Here is a 23,040-nt window from a genome sequence, read left to right as displayed (position 1 = left end):
ATTCTGACATTATAATTTATACCATGTCATTTTTAATGCTTGGTTGCACGATATGTATTTTGTCTCTGGTGGCTCGATAAACATATTTTTTTTTTTTTTTTAAATCAAAAGGAATTGAGACCCTCTAAGGCAAGTTCACATTTGCCCATTCTCTTGAAAGCAATCCACATTGGATTGCTTTTCAGAGCGCAGCCAACCAGCCTCTGTCAGGTGTTCATGAGGCGATTCTGGCACCTCCTGAAGAACAGTTTTATTTTGTATTTATTTTTTTTGTCTTGCGTTTGCAGCCCAACTCCATTCACCCGAATAGTCAAGCTTGACAGGCAACGTCGCTTGTCAATACAACATGCTGCAGCAGCATGTGAACAACCCCCTCCACCTGTATTGCAGGCTTTAGGTGGCCAGTCAGGGGGCAGCAAAACTGTAATTCCATCAACTGTTTTTTACTGCCCCCAACCCCCCATGTGAAAGTGGCCTTACTCCCAAATTATTTTTACCTGTGATCCAAATTTTTCTTCCTGGAAGATCACCTTTACTGAAACTCCCATGCAATTAAAATTCTTTGAACACGTCTCTTTGGAGGTACTCATAAGGCCCTGTCACAAAGATTTTTTTCACTAACTGCATTTAGTCATTTTTCTAATGTGTTGGTACTCCCGAGGTGTGTATTGTGTACCAAGAATGTAGGTTTGTAACTGTAATTAGTGGTTTAGTGGTTTGCCTGGAGTCCCACTTGGATTATAAATCTGATAAACAAAACAGAAAGTGAATGCACATTAGGACAAAAACTCCAATATTGCAAAGGCAAACCTTATAAGCTTCTGTAGGGGAGTACAGGCAGTTTACAGAGGTCCTTCTCTCAGATTTTCTTATAGTAGTTGATTTTTGTTTGCATTTTGCTTTAAAAGAGAAGGGCATTTTTTTTTTCAACCCCCCCCCCCCGCTCACTGGAGCACTAGGCTGTGGAGGGGGAGGGAGCTGTTGGCTCAGGCTCTCGGCTGTCTGCTGAAAACAGGTCACAGGAGTGCAGAACAGACTGCACTCCTGTGATCCAAAGGAGAAGTATAGCCAAACGAGCTTTGGCTGTACTTCTCCTTTAAGTAACTCTGCTGATGGGTAAATCTTGTTTGAAATTGAGATATACTATGTTGTATGCTGATGGGTGAATCTTGTTTGCTTATAAATGTGGCAGATGTCATTAGTATCTCTTCATTATGTTGTGTGCCGATAGACCAATCCTTCCTGCCCAAGGCTGTCCTATGACGTCCTGGACTTTGAGTGGAGACATCTGAATGATGCCTGTGGCGAGCTGGAGAAGGAATCCACCGGCGGCGGAAGATTACCATAGAGAACACCGAGGACCAGATGGTCCCCGGCAGTCTCTATGACCTTCGGAGGCCCGGGTGTGGTGTTATGACATCATGTCTGGCCGAGCAGATGTAAACACTGCCGTGTACTAGGCTGGAAAGGCCAAGATCGTTTTTGGATTTTTTTTATGTCACAGTCTCTTTTCTGCCCATACACCCCATATCTCTCCATAAAGAGGACGGTCATGCCTTATTACTATTGCAAGGCATGTTTCCATTCCTTGTAATAGGAGTAAAAAAGTGATTAAAAAAAAAAAAAAAAAAAAATTAAAGCGCCCCCATCTCTGTGTGCTCGCACACAGAAGCGAACACATACGTACGTCGTGCCCACATATGTAAACGGCGTTCAAACCACATGTGAGGTATTGCCACAAACGTTAGCCCAAGAACTCCTCTAAGGCTCTGTTTCCACTAGTGCGACTTTTCATGCGACTTGGGACTGAAAAGTCGCATGACAAATTGTTTCCCATGATTTCCAATGAGTACCGTTCATATCTGTGCGACTTCAAGTCGCAGCGACTTCAAAGTAGTCCCTGCACTACTTTGGTCCCACTTTGATGCGACTTGAGGTCTATAGATACAGGCATTGCTTCAAATCGCGGTAAAAAGTCGCGGTAAAATCGCGGTAAAAAACCGCGGCAAAATCGCGCGACTTTGGGGACGCACTAGTGGAAACCTAGCCTTACTCTTAACTGGTAACCTGTATAAAAAAAAAAAAAAAAAAAAATGTAAAAGGTGTCACCTATGGAGATTTTTAAGTACTGAAGTTTGGCGCTATTCCACGAGTGTGCGCAATTTTAAAGCGTGACATGTTAAGTATCATTTACTCTGCGAAACATCTTTCAGATTATACAAAAAAATTGGACTAACTTTAGTGTTTTTTTAACTCATGACATAAAAAGTTGCAACGACCGCCATTTTATTCCATGGGGGTCTCTGCTAAAAAAACATAGATAAATGTTTGGGAGTTCCGAGTAATTTTTTTAGCAAAAAAAATTATGGATTTTTACATGTAGGAGAGGAGTGCTAGAATAAGCCTGGTATGGAAGTGGTTAAAAAGGGGAGCCAAGCATGGCAGAGGGGCAGAGGAAGCCCATACATCATCCTTACCTTTGCAGCACAATATAATGTTAAATAAACATATCCAATTTAAAGAGAGGAAAGGAGAGGAGGCAGGGCAAGAGGAGATTAGCCTTAGGGTGAAGGTTTGCTTTAAAAGTAAAGGTCAGACAGACAATAATTCAGCAAACAGTCGCTGTGGAAATGCCAATCACTTCATAAAGGCACACCTAAAAAGTATGCCTTATTTAATTGTATTTTTATTGAAATTTGTGTGACATGGGCAAAGATGGATTACAGCAGGTTACAAGGATAGTTTATTAGTCAGGCATATTCTACATAGGGAAACGTTTTCCACATCACACAGATGATTATCCAAAAATTAATCAAACTTGTTTTAGAAAAGATAACTATATGTTGTACTATACATTATTGTTGAAGTTACTAACCAATGTCTATATATGTTGCAATGACACTTAAAAGTGGTTGTAAACCCTTAGGCTGGGTTCACACAGAGCGGATCTGTTGGAAAGACTCTGCCAGCTCAGGGTCGGAACGCTCCGCTGATCCCTGCTGAACAGCGGATGACAGGTCCGTCTCTGCTCACTGTGCAGGGATGGATCTATTAGAGCCCTGCTGTTCTCTATGGGGAGATCGGATGAAAAAAAAAAAAAGGGGCAGCCTGTCTATTTTCACCTAATCCCATCCGCTAGACGGATGGCAAACATATCGCCATCTGTCTGTTTTGAGCGGATCTTGTCAGATCGGATGGCAGGCGGGTGTCAACCGACATCTCCGCTGACATCCGCCTGCCCATACAAGTCGATGGGTGGCCCACTCGGATCCGCCTGAAAAACAGACAGGTGGATGGATCAGAGTGGGGCGATCGTGTGACGGGGCCCTACATACACCCAGTGAAGTGATTGGCCTCAGATGATAGAGATAAAACAAATCCTCCTACCCAAGTTGTACCTGCTTATCTGCAGACTTCCTCTCTCTCTTTAATAGGGCTGCAACTAATGATTATTTTCATAATCGATTAGTTGGCCGATTAATCAAATAACCTTAAAAAAAAAAAAAAAAAAAAAAAAAAGGCAATTTATTCTTAAATATCTATAGGCAGTGGTTAATATAAAAATATAAATAACCAACTATATGGTTGGGGAGTAAAATCTCTAATCCACTCTGAGAATAACAGACAGAAGAGATATATACTGTATATACTATTAGAGGTTGAATCTGGTAAATATCATCAGACTCGGAGATCAAAGTTTTCATTTAACCACTTGCCGACCGCCTCACGCATATATACGTGAGCAGAGCGGCACGGGCAGGCAAAATCACGTACCTGGTACGTGATTGCCTTCCCGCGGGCGGGGGGTCCGATCGGACCCCCCCCCCGGTGCCATCGGCGGTCGGCGTTTGGCTGGGAGAGTTGAGAGACGAGGGGGAGGCCATCCGATCGTGGCCCCCCCTCGCGATCGCTCCCAGCCAATGAGAAACATCCCCTGCCTCTGTATAGTACACAGAGGCAGAGGATGTGATGTCATCTCTCCTCGGCTGGCCAGTTTCCGTTCCAGCACCGAGGAGAGAAGACATGTAAGTGCACCAACACACACACACACACAGTAGAACATGCCAGGCACACTAAACACCCCCGATCCCCCCCCGATCGCCCCCCGATCCCCCCCCAATCACCCCCCCCCGTCACAAACTGACACCAAGCAGGTTTTTTTGTTTTGTTTTGTTTTTTTCCTGATTACTGCATAGTGTCAGTTTGTGACAGTTAGCAGTGGTAGGGCAGTTAGTATTACCCCCCTGTAGGTCTAGGGTACCCCCCTAACCCCCCCTAATAAAGTTTTAACCCCTTGATCACCCCCTGTCACCAGTGTCGCTAAGCGATCATTTTTCTGATCGCTGTATTAGTGTCGCTGGTGACGCTAGTTAGGAACGTAAATATTTAGGTTCGCTGTCAGCGTTTTATAGGGACAGGGACCCCCATATACTACCTACTAAATGTTTTAACCCCTTGATTGCCCCCTAGTTAACCCTTTCACCACTGATCACCGTATAACTGTTACGGGTGACGCTGGTTAGTTCGTTTATTTTTTTTAGTGTCAGGGCACCCGCCGTTTATTACCGAATAAAGGTTTAGCCCCCTGATCGCCCGGCGGTGATATGCGTCGCCTCAGGCAGCGTCAGATTAGCGCCAGTACCGCGAACACCCACGCACGCACCGTACACGCACCGTACACCTCCCTTAGTGGTATAGTATCTGAACACATCAATATCTGATCCGATCAGATCTATACTAGCGTCCCCAGCAGTTTAGGGTTCCCAAAAACGCAGTGTTAGCGGGATCAGCCCAGATACCTGCTAGCACCTGCGTTTTGCCCCTCCGCCCAGCCCACCCAAGTGCAGTATCGATCGATCACTGTCACTTACAAAACACTAAACGCATAACTGCAGCGTTCGCAGAGTCAGGCCTGATCCCTGCGATCGCTAACAGTTTTTTTGGTAGCATTTTGGTGAACTGGCAAGCACCAGCCCCAGGCAGCGTCAGATTAGCGCCAGTACCGCTAACACCCACGCACGCACCGTACACCTCCCTTAGTGGTATAGTATCTGATCGGATCAATATCTGATCCGATCAGATCTATACTAGTGTCCCCAGCAGTTTAGGGTTCCCAAAATGGCAGTGTTAGTGGGATCAGCCCAGATACCTGCTAGCACCTGCGTTTTGCCCCTCCGCCCGGCCCAGCCCAGCCCACCCAAGTGCAGTATCGATCGATCACTGTCACTTTTTTTTTTAGCGTTTTGGTGAACTGGCAAGCGCCAGCGGCCTAGTACACCCCGGTCGTAGTCAAACCAGCACTGCAGTAACACTTGGTGACGTGGCGAGTCCCATAAGTGCAGTTCAAGCTGGTGAGGTGGCAAGCACAAGTAGTGTCCCGCTGCCACCAAAAAGACAAACACAGGCCCGTCGTGCCCATAATGCCCTTCCTGCTGCATTCGCCAATCCTAATTGGGAACCCACCACTTCTGCAGCGCCCGTACTTCCCCCATTCACATCCCCAACCAAATGCAGTCGGCTGCATGAGAGGCATTTATATGTCCTCCCGAGTACCCCTACCCAACGAACCCCCCCAAAAAAGATGTGTCTGCAGCAAGCGCGTATATAGACGTGACACCCGCTATTATTGTCCCTCCTGTCCTGATAATCCTGGTCTTTGCATTGGTGAATGTTTTGAACGCTACCATTCACTAGTTGAGTATTAGCGTAGGGTACAGCATTGCACAGACTAGGCACACTTTCACAGGGTCTCCCAAGATGCCATCGCATTTTGAGAGACCCGAACCTGGAACCGGTTACAGTTATAAAAGTTACAGTTACAAAAAAAAAGTGTAAAAAAAAAAAAAAAAAAACACAAACAAAAATAAAAAAAAATAGTTGTCGTTTTATTGTTCTCTCTCTCTCTATTCTCTCTCTATTGTGCTGCTCTTTTTTACTGTATTCTATTCTGCAATGTTTTATTGTTGTTATGTTTTATCATGTTTGCTTTTCAGGTATGCAATTTTTTATACTTTACCGTTTACTGTGCTTTATTGTTAACCATTTTTTTGTCTTCAGGTTCGCCATTCACAACTTTGAGTGGTTATACCAGAATGATGCCTGCAGGTTTAGGTATCATCTTGGTATCATTCTTTTCAGCCAGCGGTCGGCTTTCATGTAAAAGCAATCCTAGCGGCTAATTAGCCTCTAGACTGCTTTTACAAGCAGTGGGAGGGAATGCCCCCCCCCCCCCCCCCCACCGTCTTCCGTGTTTTTCTCTGGCTCTCCTGTCTCAACAGGGAACCTGAGAATGCAGCCGGTGATTCAGCCAGCTGACCATAGAGCTGATCAGAGACCAGAGTGGCTCCAAACATCTCTATGGCCTAAGAAACCGGAAGCTACGAGCATTTTAGGACTTAGATTTCGCCGGATGTAAACAGCGCCATTGGGAAATTGGGAAAGCATTTTATCACACCGATCTTGGTGTGGTCAGATGCTTTGAGGGCAGAGGAGAAATCTAGGGTCTAATAGACCCCAATTTTTTCAAAAAAGAGTACCTGTCACTACCTATTGCTATCATAGGGGATATTTACATTCCCTGAGATAACAATAAAAATGATTTAAAAAAAAATATGAAAGGAACAGTTTAAAAATAAGATAAAAAAGCAAAAAAATAATAAAGAAAAAAAAAAAAAAAAAAAAAAAAAAGCACCCCTGTCCCCCCTGCTCTCGCGCTAAGGCGAACGCAAGCGTCGGTCTGGCGTCAAATGTAAACAGCAATTGCACCATGCATGTGAGGTATCACCGCGAAGGTCAGATCGAGGGCAGTAATTTTAGCAGTAGACCTCCTCTGTAAAGGCTTTTAAAGGCTTTTAAAAATGTATTAATTTTGTTGCCACTGCACGTTTGTGCGCACTTGTAAAGCATGTCATGTTTGGTATCCATGTACTCGGCCTAAGATCATCTTTTTTATTTCATCAAACATTTGGGCAATATAGTGTGTTTTAGTGCATTAAAATTTAAAAAAGTGTGTTTTTTCCACAAAAAATGCGTTTGAAAAATCGCTGCGCAATTACTGTGTGAAAAAAAAAAATGAAACACCCACCATTTTAATCTGTAGGGCATTTGCTTTAAAATAATATATAATGTTTGGGGGTTCAAAGTAATTTTCTTGCAAAAAAAAATAATTTTTTCATGTAATCAAAAAGTGTCAGAAAGGGCTTTGTCTTCAAGTGGTTAGAAGAGTGGGTGATGTGTGACGTAAGCTTCTAAATGTTGTGCATAAAATGCCAGGACAGTTCAAACCCCCCCAAATGACCCCATTTTGGAAAGTAGACACCCCAAGCTATTTGCTGAGAGGCATGTCGAGTCCATGGAATATTTTATATTGTGACACAAGTTGCGGGAAAGAGACAAATTTTTTTTTTTTTTTTTTTTTTTTTTGCACAAAGTTGTCACTAAATGTTATATTGCTCAAACATGCCATGGGGATTTGTGAAATTACACCCCAAAATAAATTCTGTTGCTTCTCCTGAGTACGGGGATACCACATGTGTGGGACTTTTTGGGAGCCTAGCCGCGTACGGGACCCCGAAAACCAAGAACCGCCTTCAGGCTTTCTAAGGCCGTAAATTTTTGATTTCACTCTTCACTGCCTATCACAGTTTCGGAGGCCATGGAAAGCCCAGGTGGCACAAAACCCCCCCAAATGACCCAATTTTGGAAAGTAGACACCCCAAGCTATTTGCTGAGAGGTATAGTGAGTATTTTGCAGACCTCACTTTTTGTCACAAGGTTTTGAAAATTGAAAAAAGAAAAAAAAAAAAAATTTTTTTCTGGTCTTTCTTCATTTTCAAAAACAAATGAGAGCTGCAAAATACTCACCATGCCTCTCAGCAAATAGCTTGGGGTGTCTACTTTCCAAAATGGGGTCATTTGGGGGGGGGGGTTGTGCCATCTTGGCATTTTATGGCCTTCAAAACTGTGATAGGTAGTGAGGAGTGAAATCAAAAATGTATGCCCTTAGAAATCCTGAAGGTGGTGCTGGGTTTTCGGGGCCCCGTACGCGGCTAGGCTCCCAAAAAGTGCCACACATGTGGTATCCCCATACTCAGGAGAAGCAGCTGAATGTATTTTGGGGTGCAATTCCACATAGCCCATGGCCTATGTGAGCAATATATCATTTAGTGACAACTTTTTGTAAATTTTTTTTTTTTTTTTTGTCATTATTCAATCACTTGGGACAAAAAAAATAAATATTCAATGGGCTCAACATGCCTCTCAGCAATTTCCTTGGGGTGTCTACTTTCCAAAATGGGGTCATTTGGGGGGGGTTTGTACTGCCCTGCCATTTTAGCACCTCAAGAAATGACATAGGCAGTCATAAACTAAAAGCTGTGTAAATTCCAGAAAATGTACCCTAGTTTGTAGACGCTATAACTTTTGCGCAAACCAATAAATATATGCTTATTGACATTTTTTTTACCAAAGACATGTGGCCGAATACATTTTGGCCTAAATGTATGACTAAAATTTAGTTTATTGGATTTTTTTTATAACAAAAAGTAGAAAATATCATTTTTTTTCAAAATTTTCAGTCTTTTTCCGTTTATAGCGCAAAAAATAAAAACGGCAGAGGTGATCAAATACCATCAAAAGAAAGCTCTATTTGTGGGAAGAAAAGGACGCAAATTTCGTTTGGGTAGAGCATTGCATGACCGCGCAATTAGCAGTTAAAGCGACGCAGTGCCGAATTGTAAAGAGTGCTCTGGTCAGGAAGGGGGTAAATCCTTCCGGGGCTGAAGTGGTTAAAGATAAAAAAAATGAAACAGTTTTGCCGATTTTCAGACAGAACTGTAATATATTATGTATGAAAGACTCCCTTGCCATAGGCAGGTGGTTTGATAAAAGCTACCTGCACCTGCTGTCACTTATGCTGGCCGTACAAAAACAATCTCTTACTTCAAAATTTAAGAATGATTAGAAAATCGTTAGTGGGCTCAAAACGATGTTCGTTTTCGACCATAGTGACAGGAAAATTCGAAGGAGCAGAATAGAAAACTTCTTGGTCAAGGGAATTTTCAGAGTGTGTATGTGGTTTTTATTCAGAAATTACATTCATTTGAAAACAATGTTAAAAGCAAGTGAAATTTTCAAAACGACATTCTTTCATTCAGCGAATGTACAAATATTTTTTGTATGAATATTCTTGTCCGAAAATCGCTATATGTGTATGGTCAGCATAAGGCTCGGTGCACACCTATGCTTTTGATCCGAAAAAAGCACCGTTTTGCGTTGAAAAAAGTAATTGACCCTTACCAAATGCGCAGCATGTTGAATGAACTATAGTGCGTTTCTGCAAAACGCACCAAAAACGCATAGGTGTGAACCAGGCCTAAGACATTTAGTAGCGTGCTTTTTTGTATCCCCTGTCATAATGGGGTAAAAAAAAAAAAAAAAAAATTAGCCCATTATAGTACAAAAAGAGCAGATAATCGCTACTATAAAAAGGGGGTTCATTTATACTGTGAAACACTGAAAGTAATTATATATATGTATATATTACTTATATCATAATGATAAATACACCCAGAAGTAGGACATATGGACATTTCACCTAGAAGTCAGACATGAAGCTATATGAATGGTAGAAGGGGGGTGTAAATCTTTAAAATTAAAGTATTACCAAAAAAAGCTGAGACCTATTTCATGGATATTATCATTTTAAATATAATGCACAATACTGGTAAAAGATTACTTTAAATAGAACTGTAATCCCTTCTATTACCTCCAGTCCATCAGCCTCCATTTTCTCTGGGTTCAGATGCTGATCTTCCCTGCACACAGTGATTTATTTTTTTTAACAACAAACATGTTATACTTACCTGCTCTGTGCAATGATTTTGCACAGAGCAGCCTTGATTCTCCTGTTCTGGGGTCCCCCACTGACGCTTCTGGCTCCTCCTGCCTTCAGAGTGCCCCAATAGCAAGCTGCAAAGTATAGTATAGAGCGCCCCTATAGCAAGGAAAAGAAAAAAAAAAAAAAAAAAACCTTCTGCCTTTAGAACCACTCACTTCCTGCCCAGGACTACATGTCCCATGAGGCACTGCTCCTCACACATTCACAAGTTCTCAGGCATTTACTGACATGTATGGATGATGTACTGAGCTGTATGTGTGCTGCCATGTATTTCCTGATATGTAAACAAATTAGAGGTGCACCGAAATTTTGGCTGCTGAAAATTATCAGCTGAAAACTGTGTTCTTTCATTCAGCCGAATGAAAAAACAGCCGATACCGAAAGGGGGCTTCGTCATCCCCAGGTGCCGCCCATAGGGGGAGTGTCATCCTGGCACGCCCAGTCCTCCACTCCCTCCTCCTCCCCTAGCCACGATCTCCGTGTGTCACGGAGCTGATTTGATTGGCCGTAGTAATAGTGTCCCGCCTCCTAAGATAGACAGCACACTGATCCAATGGTGGGACATTGAAGCAGTGTGACGTGATTACAGGAGGTGGGACATTGTTACTGCGGCCCGGGCAATTCAAATCCAGCTCTGTGACACATGGAGATTGCCGCTGATGCGGGCACAGGCAGGCTGCAAGTGATGAGCTCTGGTAAAGCTGCTGGGCACTGGAAAGCTCCATATGATGGGCACTGGTGGGGCTGCTGGGCACTGGCAAGCTGCATATGACGGGCACTGGTGGGACTGCTGGGCACAGGCAGGCTGCATATGACGGGAGGGAGGGAGCTTAGAGACAGATAAGCAGACAGCTTGTCTATTCACAGCACAGCTCTGCAAGTTTCTGCCTATGTGGAGTGGGGGTGTGTGCCTTTCCTCCAATCAGCTCACACACAGTGTATGCCCAGACTCCCCGCCCACTACTGAAACAGGAAGAAAAATTTCTAACATGGATGTGCACTTTCCAAAGAATGCAGAAAGCTGAAGACAGCAGATACACGTGTAAAATGTATGTAGGGAGATTTGTTTCATTTCTGAAGTTCACTTCACTGGGTTTATGGGAGGGTTTACATCCACTTTAAAGTGGAACTCCATTTTAAAAAAAAAAACCTTTGTGTAACAGCCCCCCTCAGCCCCATCTCGATCCAGCAATGTTGCACGAGTCTCGGCTGTCCGGGACTCTCCCTCCTCATTGGCTGAGACAGCAGAAAGGCGCAATTGGCTCCTGCCAAAGTCAGTGAGCCAATGAGGAGAGAGAGGGCGGGGCTGAGCCGCGGTGCCGTGCCTGAACGGACAAAAAGCAGCGGCTCGGCTCGCGTGCCCCATAGCAAGCTGCTTGCTGTGAGGGCACTCGGCAAGAGGGAGGGGCCAGGATCGCCAGCGAGGGACCCAAGAAGAGAAGAATCTGGGTTGCTCTATGCAAAACCACTGCACGGAGCAGGTAAGTATAACATGTTTGTTATTTTTAAACAAAAAAAAAAAAAGAAGACTGTAATACCACTTTAAAAGTGGTTCTAAAGCCTCAAAGTTTTTCACCTTAAAGCGGTGTTCCGCCGAAAAAAAAAAATATATTAAAAGCCAGCAGCTACACATACTGCAGCTGGTGGCTTTTAACAATAGGATACTTACCTGTCCTGGAGTCCAGCGATCAGCTGTCAGGTGCTGCCATCCCATTGCGGGTAAGGGTACCCGGCAGTGTAGCCTTACGGCTTCAGGCTGGGAACACTACTGCACATGCGCGAGTCCCCGATCCTCTCTCCTACTGGCAGGACAGGAAGAGGAGGGAGCCCCGCGGTGATGTCACAGGCCATGGCCTGGACTCCCAGAGGTGGGAACAGGACACTTGTCAAATACCTGTCCCCCCTCCCCCTCGAAAGATGCCAATTGTGGCAGCGGAGGGGGAGAGGAGACAAATGAGCAGAAGTTCCACTTTTGGGTGGAACTCCACTTTAAAGTGTTTCTAAAGTCGAATATTTTTTTTTTATTAAAATAACAAACATGTTATACTTACCTGCTCTGTGCAGTGGTATTGCACAGAGTGGACCTATCCTCCTCTTCTGGAGTCCCCGGCAGCAATCTTGGCTCCTCCTCTTCTTAGGACTACCATAGCCAGCCGCTGGCTATTGGGAAGACAGTAGTCTGTGCGCTCCCGACCTGTGTATTTATGGAGCCGCACTCCATAGACTTACACAGCGGGACTTAGACCCACCCCTGACTTCATCTGATTGACAACAGCAAGAGCCAATGGCTCCTGCTGCTGCTTAAATGCAGTGTAAAGAGGAAAAGGGGAGAATAGATGCAGCCGTGCACAGCGCTGATCTCTTCTCCCCTCTCTTCCACGTCACACAGGAAAAGGGGGGCACAGGGATAATGAAATTGTTATTTACCTTAATGCAAACAATGCATTAAGGTAAAAAAAACTTTTTAGGCTCAGTAACACTTTAATGCATTTTATGTCAAAAGATCAAACAGGAAGACAATGCATCGCTGCTGCGAACATTTCCACAGGATCCAGCTACCTGCACAATGTGAAACATACTTTAATAACGGTAAGCTAGCTCTCTAAAGCAACAGAGATTTTTTTTTTTTTTTTTAATCTTTCAGCTTTAATTTTTTATTAAAGAAGATATTTTTCTTAAACTTTTAATTCCATAAACAATGGTAATAAAGCTGTTATTACTTTGCAAGCTTCTAGGTTGGTCCAACCAAATGGATGCTACATTGTTCCAAAAAATAAATAAATAATCTTGTACATGTTAAAGAATGCTAAACATTAGGAGATTCATATGACCATCCACCTTAGCATGTCACACATGGGACTGGTGGAGCCTGATCCTTACTTGTGATCTTAATCAAAGCTGTGCATGCAGTTACAAGCTCATTCTGGTATTCTGGATTAAAGCAAGAGATAGCATATTATCAACACTACTATTTAAGAAACTGGGTAAAAAAGGATAGAATGCGTGATCTGGAAGGTGCAATCCAACCACTACCGCTGTAGCAAACCTTCTGATCACTTCTTAAAAGGGAGTTGTAAAGGCAGAAGTTTTTTTTATCTTAATGCATTCTATGCATTACTAAAAAACCTTCTGCATGTAGCAGCGCCCCCCCCCCAAAATTGCTTACCTGAGCCCCTTCTCTCTCCAACGAATGTCTAAGCCATCCGGGACACTCCTCCTGATTGGCTGAGACACAGCAGGGGTGCCATTGGCTCCGACGGCTGTCAAAGGCAGTCAGCTAATCGGGGGGAGAGAGGGCAGGGCCGGATCGGGGCTCCGTGTCTGAATGGATACACGGAGCTGTGACTTGGCTCCAGTGCCCCCATAGGAAGCTGCTGATCATGGAGGCACTCGATAGCAGGGAGGGGCCAGAAGTAGCAAAGAGGGACCCAAAAAGAGGAGGATTGGGACTGCTCTGTGCAAAACAAACTGCACAAAGGAGGTATGTATAACATGTTTGTAAAGTATTGTTTAAAAACAAAACAAAAACAAATCACTTTAAATGTCAAGGTCAGCTCTGTCATTCTTACTAATTAATGTCAGCATAAGGGTAGGAGGTTGTGGTGTAAATGCTTTATTAGAATGGTCTCTTCCTGTGTAGTGCAACAGCATTCGGAAAAAGGATTTTCATTTGCCCAACCAATGGTCTGCGCAGGAGAGGACAACTGTCTGGCATCTGCCCCCCCCCCCCCCCCCCCCCCCCCCAGACCTGAGAATGCCACCTGACTTGGCCCATGACTGTCCAGGGTACTAGCATGCAAAAAAAAAAAAAGACATTTCATCTAATGTTTTTCCTCTTTACTGTAGAATAAGAGTAGCAATCCTGTTTACGTCTGTACATGGGTAAAATATGTAGGTTTATGGGAGAGAAGAATGTGGGGAATTCCAAGCACGTAGGAAAAACATACATTAAAAACATATAGGGTCTTATAAAATATCAGTGGTGCAGAGTGAGAAATTCTGACAGGAAAAATTGGATTTTTGTACCATACACCCCCCCCCCCCCCCCGAGTCTATTTAAGGACACAGCAAAATAGTGTGGGGGGGGGGGGGGTATTCAGGCAGTAGCTGCAGCATTTGGAGCATTTTACATGTTCCACCCTAAAAACTAACCAGAATGCCAATTGGATTCTTGGCAGCAACTAGGGGAGGGGCTATATATCATGAAAGATGAAGTATGGACTTGTAAAAAAGTAAAAAAAAAAAAAAAAACAACACACCACACACAACCATACATACTCACTTCAAAACTGCAGCAGTGATGTGATAGCTTTCCCACGTCAGCTCTAAGACTGAGAACTAAGCGATCACATCACTGCGGATCCCTCAGTTCTTGGTCTTCTCAGGTGACTAATCAGTCACCGCTCTCTGCTCTGGCCCTCTAGCACTCACTTGAGTGCCAGGCAGGAAAGGGGTGGGCGCAGCTGCATTCAGGCTCTTAGGGCTCATGCACACTGCATCTCAAAGGAGCTGCCCCTACAGGATTTTGCACTTTTTTCAGCTCTCATTTCTTCTGCTTGGAAACTCCCCTCCATGTTAGCCAATGTGTCCATGCAAACTATGGCTTTTTCAGACATATGCTCTTAAAGGCAGAAAAAACCCCCACCAAACTCATGTTTTTGAGAGGAGCTTTCAAGTGCCAAAAAACATGCAAAAAAGCATGAAAAAGCTCAAAGCTGCTTCAAAACACAAACAAAATAGGAAAAATGAGCCGAGGGGACGGTTTGTGAAAAAAAGCTCAAAGAAGCTCAATAAACATGTAAAAGAGCAAAAAAAAGCAAAAGCTTCTTCAAGCAGAAATGAAAGCTCAAACGCCTGTAAAAGCTGATTTTTTTTTTTTTTTTGAGCTGCAGTGTGCATGAGCCCTTAGCCACGCAGAGAGCTGGAGTCAATTCTCAAACAGGCAGCTAGGTGGACCCCTACAATATGGTCAGGGTCCTTTCAGCAGCTTTGGCCATACTTCTCTTTGCAGTTCTTCTTCAGGCCAGGTTCACTTTTGTGAATTGGATGCGGGTATTCGCATGACAGGTGACTGACACATCTCCGGGGCGGCCGCAGAGCGCACAGCAGAAGGGTCCCGTGCGTCTTTGGCTCAGTTTCAGGTCCAGACCTGAAACGATGAACAGGGACGCACCAGCCCCCCTGCTGTGCCCCGTGGCCGCACATAGTGAGAACCCAGCCGCAATGATGATCAGAAGAAAAATTTAATTTGAAACTGTTGCTAAAAAAGTTGTAAATTGTGACAAATGACCTATTGGGGCTGATTTACTAAAACTGGAGTGTGCAAAATCTGCATAGAAACCAGCTTTCAGGTTTTTTGTCAAAACTTAAGGCCTGGTTCACACTGGTGCAACATACACTCCGACTATGGGAGCACGTCGCATGACATGTGTAAATCAATGGTTCCCTATGAGCTCATGCACACTGCAGCTCAAAGAAGCTGCTCCTACAGGTTTTTGACTGCTCATTTTTTCTGCCTTGAAATTTCCCTTAATGTTAGCCAATGTATTTATGCACACTATGGGGGTTATTTACTAAAGGAAAATACACTTTGCACTACAAGTGCACTTGGAATTAAAGTCGCTGTAGATCCGAGGGGGACATGCAAGGAAAATAAAAAAACAGCATTTTAGCTTGCACATGATTGGATGATAAAATTAGCAGAGCCTCTACTCATTTCAGATCTACCCCTTAGATTTAGAGCGAATGCACTTCCAAGTGCACTTGCAGTGCAAAGTGGATTTGCCTTTTGTAAATAACCCCCTATGGCTTTTTCAGGAGTTTACAGGCATATGCTCGAACATGCAGAAATAAAAAAAAAACTCCCACCAAATTCACGTTTTTGTGAAGAGCCTTTAAGAAGAAAAAGTACCCAAAAACATGCAAAAAAAAAAAAAAAAAAAAAAAAAAAAAAAAACAAACAACACGAAAGGGCATGAAAAAGCTCAAAGAAGCTCGAAAACACACAAGAAAAAAAAAAGAAAAAATTATATTGGAATAAATGCTCTGAGGGGAGGGTTTGTGAAAAAAAAATGCTTATCCTCAAAAAAGGAGCTCAATAAAAATGTGCAAAAGAGCCCAAAAAAAAAAAAAGTACAAGCTTCTTCAAGCTGAAATAAAAGCAGCTTTTTTTTTTTTTTGAGCTACAGTGTGCATGAGCCCTATGAGAGCCGTCTTACTCGTCCGACTTATGTCGGTCCAACTTTGAAAAAGGTTCCTCTACTATTTTGGTCTGACCTGGGAATGATTTCAGCCCGTTGATTTGAATGTAAGTTGCATCATCATCTTAACTGATCTGACTTGTGCTCTGAGGATCTTGCTTAGCACACCAATATGCTTAAAGCGGAGTTTCACTAAAAAAAAAAAAAAAAAAAAAAAAAAAAAAAAATTTAGATGTCAGCAGCTGCAAATACTGCAGCTGCTGACTTTTAAAATAAGGACACATACCTGTCCCGGGGTCCAGCGATGTCGGCACCCAAGACTGAGCCGTCCCTCGATCCTCGGGTGCTGCCGCCGCCATTCTCACTGAGGGAATCGGGAAGTGAAGCGTTGCGGCTTCACTGCCCGGTTCCCTACTGCGCATGCGCGAGTCGCGCTGCGCGTCTACACTGGTCCCCGTTGTGTTGTGGGAACTGTGTATTTCCCACAACACAACGGGGGTGGGCGGGGAGTCTGCGGCTAGCTGCGGCTAGCTATACCCGGAAGTGGGTGCAGATACCTGTATTACACAGGTATCTGCACCCCCCTCCCCCCTGAAAGGTTCCAATTGTGACACCGGAGGGGGGGAGGAATCCGATGAGCGGAAGTTCCACTTTAGGGTGGAACTCCACTTTAATATCCCAAAATATACACAATCTTTTCTGTTATATGGTGCACAAATTGCAAATCTTGAGACATGTTGCAAATTGGGATTTTCCCATTTCTGATGCATATGTTGCAATCCCCTGGAAGATGCATTGCAATTTATTGTTTATTTGGCATACTAGTATGAATGACACAACCTGCACTATATTAATACTGCACAGCCAATAGTTTATCAAGCTGAGAATTGTTTTTCCAGGTCTTAAATATAAGCATTTCTGCAATTACACTGACCAACACGCCTAAATTAGTATGTGGCAATGTAGCTGCTTAGGGCCCTTCCACACTGAGGAGTTTTTCCAAGAACTTTTTTTTTTTTTTTTAACACAAAAGTGCCCGAACAGCTCAAGAAAAATGCTTCCCTTTAAAATCAATGAATGTTTTCACACTAGGGTGATGAGCTTTTGTTGCGGTGAAAAAAAATCCTGCTTGCAGAATCTTTGGAGCATGTTTGGGGAGCGAACATAAAGCACCAAAAATGCTCCTCTCCATTGAAATTATTGGACCTCAAAAGCATCCCCTCTAAGCCTTTTTAGGTGCAGTTTTTGAGTAACATGTCCTTTAAAAAAAAACACACAAAAGCGCTCCATTAACGCATAGGAAGTTTTGAAGTGAACCAGTGTGAAAGTGCCCTTAGGGATTGTAGATCAGACAGCTGCCTATTGGTTGGTGACAAGGGAATCCATACCTTTGATACCTTTTGCAGGTTCACCTGATCAGCTGTCCTTTACACATTTTCAATGGGGAGCAGAATATACACAGTATATGACTGGCTAATAATATTTGTAAGTAACAACACTAGACTGCTGATCCATGCATACTAGCTCATTATGCCTTTGTCTTGCAGGTTTTTTTTTTTTTTTTAATATATGGGTTTACAACCACTTTAAGCTCAGCATTTAGAGACAGAAAAAATAAACGATTTTTGAGAGCATTTTTCTTGCAAAAAAAAAAAAAAAAAAACGCTAGTCCAAAAAAAAAAAAAAATAAACGCTCAAAATATGTTTGTTTCTACCAAGAGCATTAGCTTTTTTTTAAGCTAGTGTGCATGGTGTCTAAATGTGAAGGCAAAAATATATAAAAAAAAAAAAAGGACATTTTTATTCTATTTAGCAATAAAAGCAACAAAGGATGTGGTGCTGCTATCAGACATCCCAACTGTCACTGCAGGTGTAATTGCTCTGAAATCCATCACTCCTCCATTAACACAGTAGATGTCCAATACAAAACTCTGCCATAAACTGCTGTTGTATCTTCATGACCTTGGCTGGATAAGAAGCAAACACCTAAACACTTGTGCAGCACTGAGCCTGGCTCAAGATGACTACCAAAAGTACCTACACTAAGAGCATCACAAGGCTTGAAAAACTGTATAAATAAGAGTAAAACATAACTCTATACTGTATGTACAACAACAGTGTTAGATATCTATGTGCGCCCACCAGTTACAAAAGGGGAGGACGGAAGATCTGCCATCCTGACACTCCCCGACCCTCAATTATAGGGAAGGTGGGGGAGAGAGCTCAGTCAGCATTTCCTGATCTATTCATTTTAACACATTCTATTAATTTTTGGTTTAACCTCTACATTGCTGAATGACCAGGAATAATGGAACAGAGGAAGGCTGAACCTTCTTGTCTTGTACTGTATTCTAATTGTTCTGTCTCTCTTCATATTGTAACGCACTGCACAAACTGCTAGCACTGTATGAATCAGGAATAAAAATAAATAATGTATGGCTTCCTGAGGAAACAGAATATACATGGCTATGGAAATTTTAAGAGTAAAAATCACACACATAGGTTGAACTGGATGGATCCGTGTCTTTATTCAACTTTAAAAACTACGTAAGGATATGAGGTTAATTGACTTCTGTCTAAACTGGCCCTAGTATGTACACAAGTAGGAACATTAGATTGTAAGCTCCTTGACGGCAGAGACTGATGTGAATTTGCAAAATGTAAATGCATGAATTGGCAGCGCTATATAAGACACGTGAAATAAATATTGTTAAATAAGTAATGGTAAAGGGTTCTGCCAGATCAATAGGCTAACCATATTTAACCCAAATGCAAGCGTTACATTGCAGCTTACCAATTCCTAGATGTGGTGGCTGTATAAGTTTTTTTTTTTTTGTTCATTTGTTTTTTCACCTGGTGATCCAGCCAGTATGTCTGTTGATTTTCAAGAGAGCATGCTGCCCTGCAGATGTAGCAGTTAATGGGTGGAGACAAACCATTTACTACTGAAGAGGGGTGATTACAATGATCAGCATTTATGTACAACATGTATCCCAAAAGAAAAAAAAAAAATGTTGCTGTATTTATAAAGTGTTAGCTAGAGTTTGGCTTCAATCTTCTAGCACAGTGCCACCCACCGACACCGATGGGGCACTATTCCTCCCACCGACACCAACGATTGGGCACTATTCCTCCCACCGACACCAACGATTGGGCACTATTCCTCCCACCGACACCGATGGGGCACTATTCCTCCCACCGACACCAACGATTGGGCACTATTCCTCCCACCGACACCAATGATGGGGTACCGATTCCAGGGCATTTTTTACTCCCAATGGCCACAGTCCAGCCCTTCTAAAGCCTGAAAGACAGTAAACTGGCCCTTTGCTTAGAAAGCTTGGCGACCCCTGAGTTAGCACATCTAACACCCCCCTGCCCTAGACTGGCAATGCTGCTGTCCAAAGGTGCCCCCTGTGCTCCTCCAACCAGGGTGGAGTCATTCTAATACAAGTGTGTCAATTGGCCAGATCATGCTACATTGGCAAGACAGCACGTTCTTTTGGAAATTAACAGACTTACTGGCTGGATCACCAGGTGAATATAAAAGAAAGCACACCTAAAACAGAAAACGAATGCAGCCACCACATTTAATGACTAATAAGCTGCAATACATTACATTTTTAGGTTAATACTGCTTTAAATCTGAACTCCAGAATAAAGAGGCTTGACAAACCCAAGGCACCAGGTCGCCGTTTCAACCAGGCACCCAGGCTGCCACTGGAATTCTGCACACACCCCACGGCCCTCCTGCTATGTATCGCTGGCTTTACTTGCCCATCTGTGGGTCTTGGACTGGTGTTCTGTCGTTATGTGCCCACGCATGCACAGAACAGAAGGGAACTCCAGCTAATTTGTCGAACAGCTGGAGTGACGTCACCATAGCGCATGCGCACATCGTAGGAGGGTTTTTTCGACGGGATACCATTTCACAGGCACAATTGAAAGCTTTGCAAACAGCAGAGGGGCACAGTACTTGTCATAGTGTGCCTCGCTGTTGCGCCGCGGGTTTACAGCGAGGCACAATCTGACATCTACAGTGTCCCTCTGCTCTTTGCATAGCTTTTAATTGTGCCCTTGAAATGGTATCTCCTGTGGTAAAAACCCTCCAACCATGTGCTCATGCGCTATGGTGATAACACTCCAGCTGATCGGAAAATCGGCTGGAGTGCCCTACCGTTCTGCGCATGCACAGGCAATTTTCGATGGAGGGCACAAATCGATAGAACACCAGCATAAAGGTGCCACTGGGTAAAGGAGCGGGGCCGGGGGGGGGGGGGGGGGGGGTGAACATGACGTCATTTCCAGGTCCCCAATGACAGTTTCCCTGGCCATCAAGGCCAGACAAGAATGTAATGCAGTGCGATGTGCATTACATTACATTACATGTGGTGGAGCACAGGGGAGACATGCAGGGTCTTTTAGACCCTGCATGTCTCGTTAAAGAGAACCTGTCACCAAAAAATAAAACAGACTTTTTGTCCTCCTATGGCAGTGGTTCTCAACCCTGTCCTTAAGTACCCCCAACAGGCCATGTTCAAGCATGGGAATTCCTCCTAGATAAAATAGCTGTCCAAAATACCGAGCCATTGACTCGAATTTAAAGCATTGGTGCAAGATAAAGTAAAACCTGCAAACATGGCGTGTTGGGTGTACTTGAGGAAATGGTTGAGAAACACTGCCCTATGTGAAGGGAAAAAAAAATAAAATCATTTTAATTGTAAAAAATTAAAGATACACCCAACCACATAAAATCCACCCCCCCCCAAAAAAAAAAAAAAAATTGAGGCCCCCCCCGCCCCTAAATATACATACGTATAGGGTTCCTATGTCTGAAAGCGTTGATTGCAATACACGTTACATACCGCCACGCACGGCCGGAAATAAGAGCAATAATTCTAGCCCCAGACATCCTACATAATGCTAAACTGATGACTTATAAGGGCCTTTTAAAGCGTTACCTATGGAAAATATAGAATACTGACAAGATTAAGGTTTGACATGTTGGGTGTCTATTTCTTCAGTGCGCCTTTGCGGTCATTTCATGTGACATAAAAAAATTGGAACTACCACCTTTTTATTCTCTTGAGTGTCGCCTTTCAGAAAATATGTAATATTTGGGGGTTTTAGGTCATCTTCAGGCCTAAAATGTATTTATTTTTTTTTTTAAACATCTGCAAAAAAAAAAAGGCTCTTGCTGAGAAAGGGTTAAACCTTCAGGGACATGTTAATTCTTTAAGATTTGTTAGTTTTTAGCTGGCTCCTAGATACAAAGCAAATTTGTCAAGCCCGGCGCTAAATGCCTGTATAATAATAATAATAATAATAATAATAATAATAAACAGTCACCAACTTATCTCACTAACTATCACAGCTGCAAATAGTTTCTACCAATGTGTACATATAATAGGACGCACCAGCTTCCTGCGCTGATGAGTAGCACTGAAGGCGGGGAGGTCACTCCATAGCAGGAGGCATTTTATGTCATCTCTAATGGTGATGACACATCCCAAATGTGAGTGTGCCCGCTGGTCTGGTACCCAGGCATGGCAGGAAGGGCCACCCCCTCCTCCTTTCTTCTCACTGCTGGAAATCAATAACTCAGAGGAAAAGAGGGGGGGGGGGAGTAAAGCTGCACATCTGCATTACCCGCATTTCCCACACATCCCATCCAGGCCCAGCAGATGGAAGTACAGAGGAGAAGCCTGGGACCTTGTATTGTAGAACAGGCACAATCTAGGGATCATGGAGCAGTGACTTGGGAGAATGGTGGGAGCAGTCAGGATGGGCCTCCCTCTGTGACATGCCAGCTCTGACAGGCATACTACCCAGCTAGTTGGAGATGTCACAGGATTGGGGGGGGGGGGGGCACTGCAGCCTCCTATTACCTCCCCTAAAATAATACACCTTTAACCCTTCATTCCCCACACTCCTCCTCCCTTCCCAAGGACAATTGCTGAATCACTTCTCATTGCAGACAATGGTGCCCCCCCCACAGTGCAGGCCTCCCTGCAGGGAACATCACCCCCTCCCCAATGAAAATCCGCTATTCCTCCTCAGTGTAGCCCTGTCCTCCTCCTCAACATCACAAACCTTTCCCTAGGCAGCTCCCATACAAAGCAGGCCGGCTCACCTGGAAATGCTCCTGGAAACGAATAGGCAGGATCTGTGCCATGGTTGCCGCTCCTGCCTCAGGCGCCAAGCACAAGCTCGTAAACTGTGTCCTATGGAGACTCCGCCGGCGGTGCCCGGGACACACGGTGTGACTGAGCTACAACCCGCGCAAGCGCACTGGCAAGCCGGCTGCGCAGGCTCAAAAGATGGGCGCACATTCAGGGGTGTGGATGCATGTTGCTATGGGAACCGTGATTGAATGCTCAGGGGGGGATTCTCGGTGTGCTTCAGGGTGATGTCTCCCCCTGGCGGGAAGATGGGGTAGCTTACAACAAACGGCGACCATGTCATGTGACTGTGAGGGGTCACTGATGTCCTTCAACATTATGACCCACTCCATGAGGCACCAACGTCTCTGCTTCACTAGAACAGTGCAAGGTCTGCTTGCCATTTCTGCTACGAAATGCCTGCAGCAGTGTTGCCAACCTCCCCTAGCATTTTTTACTGACAAAACATGGAACATTTACTGACAGCGCTTTTTTTTTTTACTGACAACCTGAAAAATGACAGAACTATTATTAAAAAGAAGGCAAGCGATATTTAACTACATTTCCAACCACACTGTAGCCATCATTCCACTTACTTTGCCAGGAGGCCATCATATGACGTCCCCCCGTGATCGCGCTGCCGCGTGCCCCCTGCGGCGCACTTTATGGTAGCTGAGTCCTTTGGACTTAGCTGATCACACATCGGGGTAAAGGGCCAATTACAGCGGTCCTTTACCACGTGATCAGCTGTGTCCAATGACAGTTGATCGCACTGTAAACA

The 23,040-nt window shown here is 43.9% G+C and overlaps 1 protein-coding gene across 1 annotated transcript in view; it reads right to left on the bottom strand.

Moving 5' to 3' along the window:
• Positions 1-22,414, bottom strand: part of CLTCL1 (clathrin heavy chain like 1) — a 290,219-nt gene extending 267,805 nt beyond the window's left edge. The window contains exon 1 of the mRNA XM_073629124.1: positions 22,232-22,414. Within this exon, the coding sequence (XP_073485225.1) occupies positions 22,232-22,273 (42 nt within the window). The 5' untranslated portion in view covers positions 22,274-22,414. The remainder of the gene's footprint in view (positions 1-22,231) is intronic.
• Positions 22,415-23,040: the final 626 nt, after the last annotated feature.

Source organism: Aquarana catesbeiana, linkage group LG01 (genome assembly GCF_042186555.1).
Source record: "Aquarana catesbeiana isolate 2022-GZ linkage group LG01, ASM4218655v1, whole genome shotgun sequence".
In the NCBI taxonomy this organism is placed as follows: domain Eukaryota; kingdom Metazoa; phylum Chordata; class Amphibia; order Anura; family Ranidae; genus Aquarana; species Aquarana catesbeiana.
This window is presented reverse-complemented; position numbering and strand designations above follow the sequence as displayed.